Source organism: Malurus melanocephalus, unplaced genomic scaffold, assembly GCF_030028575.1.
Source record: "Malurus melanocephalus ecotype Western Australia unplaced genomic scaffold, MMel_1.1 scaffold_1166, whole genome shotgun sequence".
In the NCBI taxonomy this organism is placed as follows: Eukaryota; Metazoa; Chordata; class Aves; order Passeriformes; family Maluridae; genus Malurus; species Malurus melanocephalus.
This window is the reverse complement of record NW_026624398.1, coordinates 45,194-62,785: the sequence shown is the minus strand read 5'-3', so window position 1 is coordinate 62,785 and position 17,592 is coordinate 45,194. Positions and strand designations below refer to the sequence as shown.

Below are 17,592 nucleotides of genomic sequence, written 5' to 3'. Positions count from 1 at the left end.
GCGAAATCGCGCCGCCGGCGGCTTCCCAGCGAACTTTATTGGGGCGCGGGGCGGGGACAGCGCCCCCTAACGCCCGGCCCGCAACAAAGCTCCATGGCGGAGTCGCCGCCGCGCCGGCCCGGCCTCCCGCCGCTCTCCCGCTCCGCCGCGCTGCGCTCTAAAGCCGCCGGCGGGTCGCTGTGGGGGCCCCGCCCCGGCGCACGGGCGGGTAACGGGCGGTAAACGCTCCGTTAGAGCTCCACAGCGACSGCCGCCGCGCTTCTAGGAGGCTGAGGGGGGGCGGGGCGTGCTGTCCCTCGAGCCACGCCCACCCCTGCGCGCGCGGGCGCGGCGGAGTCTCGCGAGAGCGCGGGAGCGCAGCCGCGGGCGCAGCGATGGCGGCGGCCGCCGCCGTGTGAGGGCGAGGGCGGCCCGGCCGCCGCCCCCGCTCCCCGCCCGCTCCCGATCCCTCTCCCGCTCCCGTTCCCTCTCCCGATCTCGGCCCCGGACCTGCAATATGAAGGCAGCGCCGGGCAGCGCCGAGGGTGAGTGCGGCGCGGAAAGCGCGGGGGTTCCCGCCGGCCCCGTGAGGGAATGAGGGGGTCCCTGTGGAGCCGAGGCTTCGGGTCTGGGCAACCCAGGGCTGGGGCTGAGGTGTCGCCCCGGAACGTGAAACGGGAGAGGGTCACAAAGGTGATTTGGGGTCTGGGACGTCTGTGTGATGAGAAGTGACCGTGGAGCCAGGCCTGGTTACTCTGGAAAAGAGAAGGATGAGAGGGGATCCCGTCAGTCCATACGAATGTGTCCGGGAGGTGTCAGAGGATGGTGCCGGGCTCTGTTCGGTGGTGCTCAGCCACAGGACGAGGAGCAGTGGCCAGAAACTGAAACACAACAAGTTCCACTTCAGCATGAGGAAGAGCTTCTCTCCAGGAGGGTGTAGAGGACTGGAACATCTGCCTAAGGAAGGTGTGGAGATGTTCCACACCCACCTGGACACATTCCAGAGGGATCTGCTCCAGGTGACCATGCCTTGTTCTCTGGAGGTCCCTTCCAACTCTGTCCTGGGATTCTGGACAATTCACTGTAGGGTGTGGAGGGGGCTTGGGCCACCTGAGATCCAGGGATCCCTTCCCATTACCAACATCCTGGGATTGATGCAGCTGTGAGGTATAAAGTGCTTGAAAACAAAATTTCAGAATACCTGTGGTTGGAAGGGACCTTTGGGGACCACCAGTTCAACCCCACTGTCAAGGCAGGGCCATCTGGAGAAAAAGACACAGGTGGGTTTGGAATATCTGCAGGGTGGGAGGCTCCAAAACATCCAGCACACATTTATTTATTCCTTACACTTCGATTTGGAGGGCTCAGTGTTAGATCTGTGGATTGGGAGAGCATCAATAATGAAGCCAAACCAGTCTGGAAGTTTAGCAGGTGGAAGTCACAGGGTCGTGTGAGGTGACACTAAAATGTCGTATTTGCCTTGGACCCTCTGATGCCAGGAATTATTCTGGGGTGTTCTCCACTGGAATGTTTTTGACATTGAAGTGTGGAAAACTCTGTCTCTTGGCAATAAAATATAGGATTTGAGTGTTCCTGAAAGCTGTGTTCATTTTGTCACCTTCCAGTCACCCATCCACTGCTTCATCCCCTCCTGGCACATGGAGCCGTATCCTGGCTCTGCAGCAGCCCTGAGGGGACACCAGCCCTCAATTTGGAGCTAATTCCAGAATTATGGGATGTCCTGAGCTGGAAGTGACCCACAGGAACATCAAAGTCCAATCCCATCCCTGCACAGACACCCCAACAGTCCCACCCTGTGCATCCCTGAGAGTGTTGGTAAATGTTCCTGGAGCTCTGTCAGCCTTGGGGCCATGACCATTCCCTGGGGAGCATTTTCCAATGCCCAGCCACCCTCTGAGGGAAGAACCTTTCCCAAAATCCAGTGTAAACCTCCCTGTCAGAGCTTCAGCTGCTCCCCCGAGTTCAAGTGTGAGGCAGGAGTGTGTCTGAGCACAGAATTGTTGGCAGTTGGAATGACTTGGTGGAGGTTTTGGATGATGGAGGGTTTGAAGACCTTTCAAGAAGTTAGGAGAGAGAACAGAGGGGGAATCCAGGGCACAAAACCCCACCTCACTGCTTTAACATTGTGTTTCTCACACTCTCAGTTCCCTGCCCAAAGGAATCATCACCTTTAGAGCCTGAGGATCCTGTTGGATCTTCAAATATTGCCCCCGATACACTCCTGTTCTGACTAGAACTGAACCTGCTGGGGCCACATCACTCAGAGATCATACAGAACACAAGCTGGGTGTTTTCCAGACAGGCATTCCATAGGTTTTTATGGTCCTTTAGGTTTTGACAGCTTGGGATATGCCATATATCCCAACCTCGAAGTCTGGGGTTAAACCAACCGTAAATTTTTTAAGCCATCTTTAGCTTAAATGGGGAAAGTGTTTTATTCTCAAACCGATGTGTAAAACTTCCAGTGTTGGCTCATTCTCTTTCCTAAATATTCCTGTCCCACAGAGGCGGAGAAGCTGAACAAGATGAGCTCCCTCCTGGAAAGGCTCCACGCCAAGTACAGCCAGAACCGGCCCTGGACAGAAACCATGAAGCTGGTCCGTCAGGTCATGGTGAGCATTGCTGGGCTCTGAGCAGGAGCTGCCTGTGCTTTCTCTGCTGATAATTTTGGGTTGGTTCTTAGATCTTTTCAGGGTGTTTTTGTTGTGTCCAAGATCCTGGATCACCGTGGCTGGGGGGTCCCCACGGGGTGAAGGGGAAGGAGGGATGTCCAAACCCTCCCTTTGACGTGTCTTTGCCTTCCCTAATTACAGATAAATTATTAGCTCAGTGCCCAGAAGAGGGTCAAACTTGTATTTTCTGCAACTTACCCTTCCAGGATATTGTTTTGTAGAGGAATTTGCTAAATGACACTCAACACTCAGTGCTGMCTTACTCAAAAATGTGTTTGAAATATTTATCTGGGTGGGGAAGAAGGAGCAGGAGGCAGGGGAGAGCTACAGCGAAGCCTCCTGCGCATGTTCAGGTGTTAAAAGTTTGCCTGGCTCTTTATTTCTCCWTYACCTCTTCTAAAACTTTCAGCTTARACCTATTAAAAGTTGCTACAGTCTGTYCTTGCAGCTGAGCAAGTTGCTTAAAAGAAGATAAACCAATTGCAGGCTTGCCTTTGTTATTTTCTTGCAAGCAGACACTGTGCACARGAATAAAGATGATGTAATTTGGGGATGAAATCTAATCTGCTTTTAGYTATCTAAATAAACCTCACATGGTTGCACAAAAGTTGCCATAATTCCCTYCTGCTTAGAGACAAGTGAAAAATGACCTTTTTTCTTCTGTCTGACCCAGGAAAAGCGAGTGGTGCTGAAYTCGGGAGGGCACCAGCACCTGGTGAGCTGCTTGGAGACGCTGCAGAAGGCCCTGAAAGGTTGGTGTGTTTTCTGTGTGCTCCCCCCCAGGCTGCTGCAGGGTGGAAAATCCTATGGAAAYGCTCCATAAAAAACACACAGGGTGTTGCTGGTGCATTTCACTGTGTTGCTGGTGCTCAGGGGTGTGTCAGGGTGAGCCAGGCRGGACAGTCAGGACTGGCTGTGCTGCTTTTATTGGGAAAAGCCTCTCGTTGTCCAGAGCAGCTGTGGCTGCCCCATCCCTGGGAATGTCCAAGGCGTGGTTGGATGGGGCTTGGAGCAACCTGGGATAGTGGAAGGTGTCCCAGGGCAGGAATGGGCTTTAAGGTCCTTTCCAAACCATTCCACGATTCTCTTGAGTTCCCATACCTGGATTCTGCTTGCAGAAGAAATTACATTCTGTCTTTGTAGAGTGGGAATATTTGGGTTTCTCTRTGCAGACTTTCTGTCTACATTTGGGCTCATGTGATGGTGTGAGCAGACATGGGAGGGAGTAACCACCTGAGATTGGGTTTATTCCTGGTGCCTCATTCCTTAGGGAATATCAGATCATTCCCCTAAACATTATTTTTTGTTCCCTCCACCCAGTGTCATCTCTGCCTGCCATGACTGATCGCTTGGARTCCATCGCCAGGCAAAGCGGGTGGGTCTCCTCCTTTGATTCATGGCAAAGACTTTTCCCTGCCCACATCAGAATCTCCTGCTGCTTGGATTGGGATTTTTGTGTGCTTGGGTTGTGGGGTTTTATGTGCATGGACTGGGGGGGTTCGTGGCCTTGGATTGTGGGATTTGTGTGCTTGGATTGTGGGGTTTTTGTGCTTAGATTGGGGGGTTTGTGTGCTTGGATTGTGGGGTTTGTGTGCTTGGATTATGGGATTTTGTGTACTTGGAGTGTGGGATTTTGTGTACTTGGAGTGTGGGATTTTGTGTACTTGGAGTGTGGGATTTTGTGTGCTTGGATTGTGGGGTTTTTGTGCTTAGATTGGGGGTTTTGTGTGCTTGGATTGTGGGGTTTGTGTGCTTGGATTATGGGTTTTTGTGTGTGCTTGGACTGTGGGATTTTGTGTACTTGGAGTATGGGATTTTGTGTGCTTGGATTAGGGTTTTTTTGTGCTTGGATTGTGGGGGCTTTGTATGCTTGGATTGGGGGGTTTGTGTCTTGGGTTGGGGGGTTTTGTGTGCTTGGATTGGGGGTTTTGTGTGATGGATTGGGATTTTTTTTGGTTGGATTGTGGGATTTGTGTGTGCTTGGAGTGTGGGGTTTGTATGTTTTGGATTGTGGGGTTTTCTGTGCATCTGACAGCAATTTTTATTGTGTTTTCTCTGGAAGCCTCGGATCCCACCTGAGTGCGAACGGCACYGAGTGTTACATCACCTCAGACATGTTTTATGTGGAAGTGCAGTTGGATCCTACAGGGCTGCTCTGTGATGTCAAGGTGGCTCACCATGGAGAAAACCCTGTGGTGTGTATTCCTGGGAAAGAGGAACCCTTTTGGGATTGGGATTGGGATTGGGATTGTCCTTTTTACCTCCCTTTGATCTGAGCAGAGGAAATGGGTTGTATTTAATGTTCCCAGAGTTCCACCCTTGCTCATTCTGTTGGGAAGAAAAATCCTCCACTGAGTGATTAAATTATCCTCTGAGATAATTTAATCAATGCACACTATGGATTTACAACTGGCAAAATTATTTGAGGAAGTTTCCTCAGTGTTTCTGGGAATTTTATGGAAGTTATCGCTGTGTTTCCAAGGGAAAGGGGAATTACTCTTACAATATCCAGGAATGGAAAGTTCCAAAATACAGAATGCTGTGAGAAAATGGTTTTACTGCCCTTCTGCCTGAGGAGGAGAGTTAGACCTTGGTGTTTGATTTTCCTCTCCAGAAAACAGCCTTTCTTCAATATCCCTGTGTAAGGTCATAGATTTTCAACCTGAGGCTTGACAATTTGAGAAATTTTAATTCAAATTAATCATTTAAGAGGAAATGTTATTGCTTGGATTTGTCCCAGGTGTGGCTGCATTCCACACTGATATCGCTGTGTGTTCTTTTCTTTCCAGAGCTGTCCAGAACTGGTGCAACACCTGAGGTGAGTGACAGGGAGGGGTTGTTGTGTTTTCTCACAGATTTCTCTTTGCTATTTGATGTCTGGAACCACAAAATTCTTCACAACTGCTCCTTCCCCACCAATTGTCTTCACTTCTCCAGGGGTTTTCTGGCTTTGGCTTGKGATCCTGGCTGCTGTGCAAGGCGTTTTCAAAGCCACAGACATTAAAGCTGTATCATTTAAAGAACATTTTGTAGCTTTCATGTAGCAAAAGTGGGTTTTTAAGTGGCTCAGTGTCTGTGTTAATGTAACTTTTTAAAATTAAATGTGTCTGCTACTAATTTGAATGCTTGGTAACTTTTCCTCCCTCTTCTTTGCAGAGAGAAAAATTTTGATGAGTTTTCAAAGCATCTGAGGGGACTTGTGAACCTCTATAAGCTGCCAGGGGACAAGTAAGTCCAGAATATTTTTATATCCCCATATATAAAATGAAATAATAAGTCTAGAATACATTTATGTATACCCACATATCAAGCTTGTGGCTTTGCACTGCACAGTTTCTTTCAAGTTTTCTTATATTTTATTGTTTTTTTTTTTCTTTTCCTAAGCAAACTTAAAACTAAAATGTACTTGGCTCTGCAGTCCTTGGAGTTGGATCTCCAAAAGATGGCCGGGATGTATTGGTAAGTTTGTGGTTGGGTGGGGTTTGTGCATGTCTAGAAATGCTCAGAGCTCTGAGAAATTCCCTTTTAACTGCAGGATTTGTTTGGAAGAGAGTCTGAAAGGCAAAATAAAAAGTTTGTAATTTGATGGATTTAGTGATCATGTGGTTTACAATACAAGAAGTTGAAAAAACTTTGCCCATATTTCACTGCTGTAGATTCAGTGATAAACCAGCCATGCTGTAGAGAGTAAACCAGTTTTTGTTTTGCCTGCACAATGTGAAGTTTAGGACCTCTTTGAGTCCCAGAAATGTGTATTTTGGATTAAAATCAGTCTCAGCACATGAATTTTGGCTTCAGACTCTGATTGCCTCTCTTGCAGGCAAGCCACCAATGCAAACCCTTTGGACAAGATCCTCCATGGCAGTGTTGGTTATCTCACCCCCAGGAGTGGAGGTACTGATTCACAGTGGGGAAAAAAGAATTAATAAAGATTTATTTATTCCTGGCTCCCATTATGGGTGATAGTTTCACATTAACTGATGGAAAAGAATAAAGTAAAAGAGGGACAAGGTGTTTGGGTGGCTTTGTGGGGTGSGGATGATCAGGTTGACTACTCAGGATGCCTCACAGGAGTTTCTYTCCCCCAGGTCTCCTGATGAACCTCAAATATTACGTCTCCCCCTATGATTTATTTGAGGATGGCACCGGAGCCCCCGTGATTTTGCACGAGAACAATGGTAGGTCAGCTGTGGAACTGCTGGGGGCTGCTGCTGCTTGAAGGAGGGAAGGAAGCAGAATTCCAGCCTGGCTCCCCTCTGCTGTCACCCTGTCCAGCAGGACAATCACAGCTTTAGTGAGCCCAGGTGTAAACATTGGCCCAGGCAACCGTTGGTACTGACCTTGGACCTTGTGGCTGGGCTGGAGTTACAGCTGGACTGCTGTGGGATCATGGGGTGACAGTTTGCAGGCAGAGCCTTTTTCCTTGGAGTGAATCTCATYGTTAACATTAGATTAATTATCAGAATAAAACCACAGAATCCCAGAATGSTTTGGATTGGAAAGGAGCTTCAAGCTCATCCAATTCCAAACCCCTTSCACTATCCCAGGCTGCTCCAAGCCCCATCCAGCCTTGTGCCTCTTCCATCACACTGGAAGATTGTTTTTATGCATGGACATCTGGCTCTTGTTAAAATGCCAAAACCAAGCTCCACTTCTCAGGAAAGAAGAGAGGAAAATTATCCAACATCGTTATTTGTTTTGCTTTGCAAACTACAAACTTGCAAATGCGTTTGGAAAATATTTGGAGAATGACGCAATTGGTGCACCTGGTGAGTGGGAAATGGAGCTTTGGTAGAACAGCCAGTTTGGCTGTTGTCCATTCAGTCCTGAAGGTGAACAGTGAACTCTGTGCCTTGTGGGGGAAGCCAGGTATTTCCACCGGAGTGAGATTTTATGGAATCACAAAATGTTCTGTGTTGGAAGAGACCGTAAAGCTCATCCAGTTCCATGGGCAGGGACATCTTCCATAATTCCCACATTGCTCCGAGTGCCACCCAACCTGTCCTTCAGCACTTTTCTCAAGTATTTTTAATTCATAAAGTATTTAATCCTTAAATTAAATTCAAATAATAAATAAATTTTAAAATCAATCCTTAAAACTTGCACTGGTGGGTTTTTTTCACCAGTTAATGTCCTTGTTGGGTTCTTCTCTCGCTTSCCCCTGCAGTTCCTCGCTCGCTGGGTATGAACGTGTCCGTGACAGTCGAGGGGACCATGGCAATGCACAAACTTCCAATTGCTCCACTGATCATGGGCTCCCACCCCGTGGACAGCAAAGGGTAAGGGCAGAACATGAGGCCAGCACTCAGCATTTCATGAATTACACGAATGTCACAGCATTRTATCAATTACATGAATGTCACTGCATTATATGAATTACACATGTACACACTTAGGGCAAGAAATGCTGTTTTGGGGCTGTGAGGTGCTTTTGAGAAGTGCCTTTATTTTTAAATATATTTTTAAGTTGTATTTGAGAAAACATAAATGTTACCTCAGGCAACAGCAGAAGCCCTGCAGCTCACAGGAGCTTTTATTCCCCCCAATCTTCCAGGACTCCATCTTTCTCCTCGATCACCAGTGCCAACAGCGTGGACTTGCCAGCTTGTTTCTTCCTGAAATTCCCACGGCCCATTCCGGTGTCTCGAGCCTTCATTCAGAAACTCCAGAGCTGCACAGGTGGGTTGCAGACCTGTCAGATGCATCTTTGGGGTTTCATTCATGTTCCCTCATTTCCATCAATAAATGCTGCTGATTTTTATCACATGCCAGGGACGTTGCTTGAGGTTTTGTGCTTTTCTCAATAAAACCTGCACAGGTATTCCCACCATCTCTCTGTGCTCTTGTCCCCTCAGGTATCCCACTGTTTGACACAGCACCCACGTTTGTGCCCCTGTACGAGCTGATCACACAGTTTGAGTTATCCAAGGAGGCCGATCCCCTGCCCCTGAACCACAACATGCGCTTCTATGCAGTAAGTGTGCTCTCACAGCAGCCTGTGGCATGCCCACAGCTGTATTTTGGGAGGATTTTAGCTGTTTCAGAGATCCTCCAAGCATGATAAAGGAAATGGGTTCAGTATTTATTCACAGGCAAATCCTGTTCTATCCAAGCATTAGGATTCAKGTACAGAGCCCTGGCAAAGRTTCCCAGAGAAGCTGTGGCTGCCCCATCCCTGGAAATGTCTCTGGACRGGGYTTGGAGYAYCCTGGGATAGTGRGAGGTGTCCCTGCCCATGGTAKGGGGTGGCACTGGRTGGKCTTTAAGGTCCTTCCAACCCAAACCATTTCATGATGACCATGGCAATTAGAAAAATTAGGTAATGAGAAATACTTTCTTTTTGGAGTACAGCTGGAGAGGGGCTGAGCCTTCCCAGGATCTGTCCTTTCCTTTTGTCCAGTGATGTGTGACTGAATGAGTTTCAGCCACAATTTTGGGAGAAATCCTAATTCTTAAATTTGTGGATGACTCTTAAATCCAGAGGATTCTCTCTGCAGAAGTGAAGCCATACAATGTGAAACTCTTTTAGTGAAAACAGTGAATGYAGTTGGGCAGTATTACTTCTGAGGAATTAAAGTCACATTTTCCTTGTAGAGAGGAAGGAAAATGTCCTCAGTGTTTATCCCTTTGAGCCAGCAAGGTGACTTGGTGTCACTGGGATCTGGGTGTCATTTATCCCMTTCTGTGCAGCTGGACTAAAGCAGGAATTGTTTGTCAGGCTCTTCCAGGACAGCAGCACTGTTACTTCCTGAACAAAGACGCTCCTCTCCCGGAYGGGCGAAGCCTGCAGGGAACTCTGATCAGTAAAATCGCCTTCCAGCACCCCGGCCGGGTGCCCCTCATCCTCAACTTGATCCGACACCAGGTGGCCTACAACACCCTCATCGGCAGCTGTGTCAAGAGGACAGTCCTCAAGGAAGGTGRGTGCCATCTCCAGAGGAAAATTATGTGGGAATGATGAACTCTGGATACTTCTCCTCATTTCCTTTGCTGCTTCCCTTATTTTTTGCCCATCTCTATGTGGTTTTGAGGCTCTGGTTCATCTCTGCTGTTCCCTCAGTTAACATTTCCMATGTCTTCCAGATTCTCCTGGGATCCTGCAGTTTGAAGTTTGTCCTCTCTCTGACTCCCGTTTCAGTGTATCCTTCCAGCACCCRGTGAACGACTCCCTGGTGTGTGGTAAGTGGGCTCAGGAAGGCAGGATTGAGATTTTGGGAAGGCTGGCAGGTTTTTTTTTGCCCAGTGTCCAGGAATTTAATCTCTTCTAAACACCTGCTCTCTTGCAGTGGTGATGGATGTGCAGGACTCCACCCATGTGAACTGTAAGCTGTACAAAGGGCTGTCTGATGCCCTCATCTGCACAGATGATTTCATTGCCAAGGTTGTTCAAAGGTAAGCTGGGTTTTTTTCCCAAAAACACAACTTCACAGGTGAGCTCTGCTCTGTCTCATATTTATCCAGCAGTTCTGGAGCTGTTCTGTGGTTGTTTGGAAGAGAGAAAAGCTCAAAACCTATTGAAAATTCAATTCCAGATGCTGAACTGTTTCTTATTTTTGAGTCTGTTGTTTACACAGGGCCTTTATCCAGGTTCCCCCACCTCAGTTACATTCAGAACAGAGTTAACCCATCATCTTTTGAGTGAGAAACACTGGATTTGCTTTCAGGATGTTTTAAATTTGTCATCCCTGAGGAGAAYGTGGTGRTGTCACTGAKTTTTGAGCAAYCTCAGAAAGCTGTCCCTGCCCWYGGCAGAGGGCTGCAACTGCATGTKCWTTTAACCCTTCTAACCCAAKCCWTYCTKRGATTTTTAYAAGGTTGCAGGAAATCAGGTTTGCCAAGCTTAGATAAAGGTGTTTTCTGGCAGAATGGAGTAAAGACCCAGGTTCCTTCATCAGAGCAAGGCAATGGGGAATGACTTTAAACTGAAACTGYRGYTTTAGATGGGATAKTGRGAAGAAATTCCTCTCTGTKAGGGTGGYAAGGYCCTGGCACAGGCTGCYCTGAGATTTTATGGGTGCTTCATCCCTGGAAGTGTCCAAGATCAGGTTGGATGAGGCTTGGAKCAACCTGGGAGRGTGAGAGRTGCCCCTGCCCMTWGCAGGGGGTGRCACTGGATGAGCCTTAAGGCTTYTTCCCAACCAAAACAATCCATGATTTTGTGATTGCATCCTGTGCATTTTGACTACCAAATAATGATCTGTCAGCCATTAGTTATCAGAGTTAATTGATTAGTTCTCCCTCTGGGATTGCAAGGCGGTGCATAAAGGTGCTGGATAAGGGAGGTGGGATAAGTGAATCCAAGCAGAACAGCAGGAAATAAAACCTGGGCCTGCTGCTATCCTGTGCAAGCCCCTGAGTGTTCATTTTACATCTGGTGAAGGTGTAAAACCTCTCTGGTGATCTTTTTTAAGTGCAGCTGACCCCACGCTGACCCTCTGCCGTATCTTGCAGGTGCATGTCCATCCCTGTCACCATGAGAGCCATCCGTAGGAAAGCAGAAACCATTCAAGCTGACACCCCAGCRCTGTCCCTCATTGCAGAGACAGTCGAAGACATGGTGAAGAAAAACCTGCCCCCCGCCAGCAGCCCAGGGTATGGCATGACCACAGGCAGCAACCCAATGAGCGGGACCACCACCCCAACCAACACTTTTCCTGGGGGGCCCATCACTACTTTGTTTAACATGAGCATAAGCATGAAAGAGAGGCATGACTCGGTGGGCCATGGGGAGGACTTCAGCAAAGTGTCTCAGAACCCTATTCTCACTAGTTTGTTGCAGATCACAGGGAATGTGGGGTCTACCATTGGCTCAAGTCCAACCCCCCCACACCACACACCACCACCAGTATCCTCACCAGCCAGCAACACCAAGAACCACCCCATGCTCATGAACCTTCTTAAGGAGAATCCCCCTCAGGATTTCTCCACTCTGTATGGGAGCAGCCCTCTGGAAAGGCAGAACTCTTCCTCTGGCTCCCCCAGAATGGAAATGGGCCCTGGGGGGAATAAGCAAAAGAAAAAAAAATCCCGCATGCCAGCCGACAAGCCCAAGCACCAGACTGAGGATGATTTCCAGAGGGAGCTCTTTTCCATGGATGTTGACTCCCAGAACCCCATTTTTGATGTCAACATGACTGCAGACACCCTGGACACCCCTCATATTACTCCAGCACCCAGCCAGTGCAGCACTCCTCCTACCACCTACCCCCAGGCCATCCCCCACGCGCAGCCCAGTATCCAGAGGATGGTTCGCCTGTCCAGCTCGGACAGCATCGGGGCCGATGTCACCGACATCCTCTCGGATATAGCAGAGGAGGCTTCCAAGCTGCCCACCAGTACCGAGGACTGCCCACCCATTGGGACTCCAGTCAGAGACTCTTCTAGTTCAGGACATTCACAAAGTGCCCTCTTTGACCCCGATGTTTTTCAGACCAACAGTAGCGAGAACCCTTACACAGACCCCGCAGATCTGATCGCAGATGCCGCTGTGAGCCCCAACAGCGACTCCTCCAACCATTTTTTTCCAGAYGGGGTAGATTTCAACCCTGACTTGCTGAACAGTCAGAGCCAGAGTGGTTTTGGGGAGGAATACTTTGATGAGAGCAGTCAGAGTGGAGACACTGATGATTTCAAGGGTTATGCCCCCCAGGCTCTAACTAATTTGGGGGTGCAAGTCTTGGGGGCTGACGGGGGGGAAAATAAATTTAAGGGGAGCGCTCCRTCCGAGACGGTGGATTTTAGTATTATTGCAGCTGCCAGCAAAGCACTGGGCTCCTCTGACATCATGGAGCACCACAGTGGAGGGCAGAGCCCTTTGCTGAACACGGGGGATTTGGGAAAAGAGAAGTCTCAGAAACGGGTAAAGGAAGGCAATGGGTCTGGAAGTGCCATGGCGGGCGCTGGGATAGACGGGAAACCGGGGAAGCGCAGCCGGACGCCGTCCAGCGATGGKAAAAGCAAAGAGAAACTCCCAAAGCGGAAGAAGCAGGAGACAGACGGGAAGTCTCCATCTCACAGTTCATCCAACAGGCCCTTCACGCCACCAGCAAGCACAGGTGGGTCCAAATCTCCAGGGAGTTCGGGCAGATCTCAGACTCCTCCCGGGGTAGCCACTCCTCCTATTCCAAAAATAACCATTCAGATCCCAAAAGGAACAGTGACTGTTGGCAAACCCTCTTCACACGGCCAGTACACGAGTAGTGGTTCTGTCACCTCCAGCAGCAAAAGCCATCATAGCCATTCTGCCTCCTCCTCCTCTTCTTCCTCCTCTTCAACCTCAGGCAAAATTAAAAGCAAATCAGAAGGGTCTTCTGGCTCAAAGATGAGCAGCAGCCTCTACTCCAGCCAAGGCGGCTCCGGTTCGGGTCAGTCCAAGGGCTCGGCCCAGTCGGTGGGAAAGCCAGGATCCTCCCCCATCACCAAGCACGGCCTCAGCACCGGCTCTGGCAGCACCAAGATGAAACCTCAAGGAAAGCCATCGTCCCTCATGAACCCTTCCATGAGCAAACCAAACATCTCTCCATCTCACTCGAGACCCTCGGGGGGTTCTGACAAACTCGCCTCTCCCATGAAACCTGTCCCAGGCACTCCCCCGTCRTCTAAAGCGAAATCACCCATCAGTTCAGGTTCCGGTGGGTCCCACATGTCTGGGACTGGATCGAGCTCRAGCATGAAATCATCTTCAGGAATGGGATCCTCTGGGTCTATGTCACAGAAACCACCTCCCTCCTCCAATTCCTCCACGGCATCTTCATCTTCCTTTTCATCCAGTGGGTCTTCCATGTCTTCATCCCAGAACCARCATGGAAGCTCCAAAGGCAAGTCCCCCAGCAGAAACAAGAAGCCATCGCTGACCGCAGTCATAGACAAGCTGAAGCACGGCGTGGTCACGAGCGGGCCTGGCGGAGAYGACCCCATGGATGGACAGATGGGGCCGAGTAACAATTCCTCAAGCCATACCATGTCCTCCAAACACAACATGTCTGGAGGGGAGTTCCAGGGAAAGCGGGAGAAGAGCGACAAGGAGAAATCGAAGGTCTCTGTTTCTGGAGGATCCGTCGACTCTTCCAAGAAGAACTCGGATTCCAAAAACGTCGGGAGCACTGGAGTGGCCAAAATCATCATCAGCAAACAYGATGGTGGTTCCCCCAGCATTAAAGCCAAAGTAACCCTGCAAAAACCYGGGGAGGGGGGCGGGGACGGCCTGAGGCCTCAGATGGCTTCTTCCAAAAGCTACGGATCCCCCCTGATCAGCGGCTCCACCCCCAAACACGAGCGCTGCTCCCCCAGCCACAGCAAATCCCCGGCCTACACCCCCCAGAACATGGACAGCGAGAGTGAGTCGGGCTCGTCCATCGCCGAGAAATCCTACCAGAACAGCCCCAGTTCCGAYGATGGCATCCGGCCCCTGCCCGAGTACAGCGCCGAGAAACACAAGAAGCACAAAAAGGAGAAGAAAAAAGTGAAAGATAAAGATCGGGACAGAGACCGGGATCGGGATAAGGACAGGGACAAGAAGAAATCGCACGGGATGAAGCCGGAGAGCTGGTCCAAATCCCCGATCTCGGCCGATCAGTCTCTGTCCATGGCGAGCAGCACCATCCTCTCGGCTGAGCGGCCGTCACGGGCCAGCCCCGAGTTCCTGATCGGGGAGGAAGATGATGATCTCATGGATGTTGCTCTAATTGGCAATTAATTCTCCTGGACGAGCTGTCTGCAAGGCCTGCGGGTCCTGGAAGGAAGGAAGGAAGGAAGGATTCATCCCAAACCTGTCACGCAGATCTTCACAAGATGTGTTTGGAGAGGGGGAAAAATAAGTATTTCCATGATATTTCCAAAATTTTCGGATCTCCAAGGTCTGTGCAGAAGGTGTGAGTGCCAGCAGCCAGGTCCCTGCCTGTGGCCTTCATCCTGTGGGCACTTCCATTCTTCCTGAATTTCTGAGTATTATCATCCCTGTTGGARTTAATGGGGGTGAAGCCAAGTGTGGGAATGTGGGAACAAACAGACATAGGCTGGTCTGGGAGATCCCAGTCCCTTGGCCCTCTTCCCATTCAGGATAAGCTCCTTTCGGATGTAGGAAGTTTTCAAGTATTTTAGGAAACGTTTTAGGCTTGGGTTTTAATTCTTTGGAAGAAGGAAAAACGTGAGGTTTTTAATTTATTTTATTCCCGCGGCATTCCTTCATTCAATGCCTCTGGCACGAGCCGGGTGCTGTGTCCTCATGGAAATCAGGATTTTATCCCAGGTCACAGGATTGAAGGATTGCTGCTGCCTTGGGTTTGCCTTCCCTTTTGTTTTAACTATTTATTCACTTCCCTGTGGGAACGCCTCRTGCTCCTTGTTTCCCCAGAAGGGAGTTTGGGTAGAGCCCGTGGGTTTGGGCAGCTTTGGTGACATTCCAGCGTGGTGAATTTCCAACAAATCCCAGTGGAAAAAGGGACTCCTGTCTGCACTAAAGAGCTTCCCTGGAATCTCCTCGTGCTGCTCGGCTGGGAATTGTGGTCACACAAACACGGGCGCTGCCCTGGCGAGGATTGTCCGGCCAAAGGAGCCGTGTCCTGCTTGGCACCAGGGTCCCTGAGTGGCTCAGCTGGGATCAGAGTTGCAGCAGAAGTGTTCATTTCCTTACAAGATGGATTTTCCCCTTTTGGCTGGAATTAGGAGCATGACTCAGGCATCCTCTCCGGGCTGATCTTGTGGTCCCTGAAAGGAAAAGAGACTCAGGAGAGCGTTTTATTTTTAAAAGCAGTTTCATCTGATTCACTGAAGAGGAATGTGGGAAATCAGGAGTTCTGCAAACACATCTCCTTTGGAATTATGTACTGAGCAGGATCCTGCTCCCACTGGATTTTGCTGTCGGTTCTGGAGGCCAGGATTTCCCTGTGGGAATGAGGTTATSCTTCACCTTTGGGCATGCAGCGTGGAAAGTCGGCAAGAATTTGAATTTATTTTAAACCACTGAAATTCCCCATCCCTGGCTGACCCCAGGGATACCTTAGGAAAGCTTCTTGGTTTCCAGCTTTTTGCAAAGGCCACTATCTTTTCAGTAGGGTGGTGACTTTCCCGTTAATTGTAGGGATTTTTCACCTCTYCCTCCTGCCTCCAGTTTAATTCCAGGGCTCCTGCAGAGCGTGGGAGCCTGAATTTCTCCCAAACTTCCCCCAACTCTGGAAAACTTCTCCCTTCTCGTATTTTCCAATATTTACCCCACGCTCCTGGTGTCCTGTGTGTGCCACAACCTCCCCCTCRCCAGAACTCCCGTCCTCAGGGGCTGAAACGATAGGAAAAGGGGAAATAAATCCAAACCTGGAGCAAATGCTGTTGTCTCACGCAGCGTTGGAATCGTGTGACTGCGGGGTGCTACGAAGAGGATGTCAGGAATGCAATCCCAGAGGAATTTAGCTGGAGACCCCRCTCTGGTGGCTGCGTTGGGAACGATGCCGGCTCAGCCTCCTGCCTGCCCCACTCTCCCGATTTATTTAATTCTTTTTTTTTTGTTTTTTTGACAAAAAGCCCTTTGAACCGTTCCGAGTTGTGCGAGGGCACTACCAGCCTTCCAAGAGAAGCACTTTCAAGTGGAATCCAGGCTGGGAATCCCACAGGATGGCTYCCTGGACTTGGTCTTAGCCAGAGCCGTGTTTTCCTGCTGTGAAAAAAAAAAAAACCAAACTGGAAGGAGGTTCTGTTCTGCAGCAAAATGGACACAAGAATGTGTTTTAAAGGAACAAGCTGCACGTGTTTCCTCTCCCCTCACCCAGACCAAAGCTCAGTATCCAAAATTCCCTCTGTGGAAAGCAGGAACAGAGGGAACAACCCAAATTTAAAGCTTTTCACCCCATTTTGGTGCCCTGTCCCTTTCCAATGATGGCAGTCCTGGGAGAGCTGAGGTGCGTGACCACACAGAGGCTTTGGGTTGTCAGTGCTCGGGCTCTGAGAAATGGTTTATTTTTGAAATATTTTTGCTTATTCTCAATTATTTTACATCTTTCAGTATTCAGAAAGATAAAATAAAGTGAAAATTTAAAATATAAGCCAAACCTTTTAATCTCAGGTGGGTGAAGTGAACACGGAGATTAAAAGAAACTGGTTCTTTTCCTCGATTATCATGATGTACATAAATCCCTGGGTGGAAAAAAAATCGCTGTTATTGTAAATATCGCGGCTCCCGCGGCAGTTTTTTGGCCGGAAAGTGGTATTTCAACTTTTTTGGAAATATTGCAGAGAACATGTTTATTTACATGCAAATAAACCCCTTTGGTACAAACAGGTCTCTGGTCTCTCTGATAAGGACAGGGTGAGAAGGGCATCCCCGCCACGCTTGATTTTCCCGCGAGAATGACATCATCGTGACGTCACTGCAGTGCGAGGCGATGATTGGYTGAACTCGCTGCTCCCGGAAGGGAGCGGAGGGGCGGGGGACGCCCCCCACCCCCCCCTTCCCGGGACCCCCGATCCCCGCAGCCCCCCGGACACCGGGGGGAGGAACCTGCGGCCCCCGCACCCGCGGGGCTGGGGGGTCCCGTACCCCCGGGAAGGGGGGGGGAGAAGCGCCCCTCGCCCCGCACCGGGGGAGGGGGCGAGAGGACCCCCGCGGCRGCGCGATGGGGGCGGCGGCTTGCGGGGTAGGTGGGGAGGGGGCTCGCTCGTGTGTGTTCCCCCCACCCCGGTTCTTCTCCCTCTCTATCCTCTCTCCGTCCCCGGGATATCCCCGATCCCGCATCCTCGGGCCAGCCGCGGTCCTGCCACCCTCTCCCCGCGCCGCCTCCCCTCGGTGTCCCCGGGCGGTCCCGCTCCCGTTCCCGCTCCCCTCACCCTCCCCGCTCCCATTCCCCTCCCCCCTCAGCCGCCCCTCTCCCGTCCCCCTCCTCTCTGCACCCCCTTTTTCTCCTCCATCCCCCTCCGCGGCGCACTCCCCGTT

The 17,592-nt window shown here is 50.1% G+C and overlaps 1 protein-coding gene and 1 long non-coding RNA gene across 3 annotated transcripts; one reads left to right on the top strand and one right to left on the bottom strand.

Moving 5' to 3' along the window:
* The first annotated feature begins 355 nt into the window (after positions 1-355).
* On the top strand, positions 356-14,420 carry MED1 (mediator complex subunit 1). Its single transcript, XM_057387283.1, has 17 exons — positions 356-524; positions 2,506-2,612; positions 3,346-3,424; positions 3,993-4,047; positions 4,735-4,867; positions 5,462-5,490; positions 5,829-5,900; positions 6,057-6,131; positions 6,493-6,566; positions 6,761-6,850; positions 7,840-7,951; positions 8,227-8,351; positions 8,528-8,646; positions 9,391-9,592; positions 9,756-9,851; positions 9,959-10,064; positions 11,124-14,420. The coding sequence occupies exons 1-17, from the start codon at positions 497-499 to the stop codon at positions 14,365-14,367; spliced, it is 4,746 nt and encodes a 1,581-aa protein (XP_057243266.1). The 5' UTR covers positions 356-496; the 3' UTR covers positions 14,368-14,420.
* A 68-nt stretch (positions 14,421-14,488) lies between these two features.
* LOC130586480 (uncharacterized) lies at positions 14,489-17,470 on the bottom strand. Of its 2 annotated transcripts, XR_008966702.1 has the most exons (3): positions 16,713-17,459; positions 15,981-16,320; positions 14,489-15,377 (listed from the first exon to the last, which is right to left on the bottom strand). It is a non-coding gene; the product is annotated as an uncharacterized LOC130586480 (long non-coding RNA). The 2 variants fall into 2 exon arrangements; XR_008966703.1 differs by lacking the exon at positions 14,489-15,377 and having other exon boundaries at positions 15,858-16,320; positions 16,713-17,470.
* Positions 17,471-17,592: the final 122 nt, after the last annotated feature.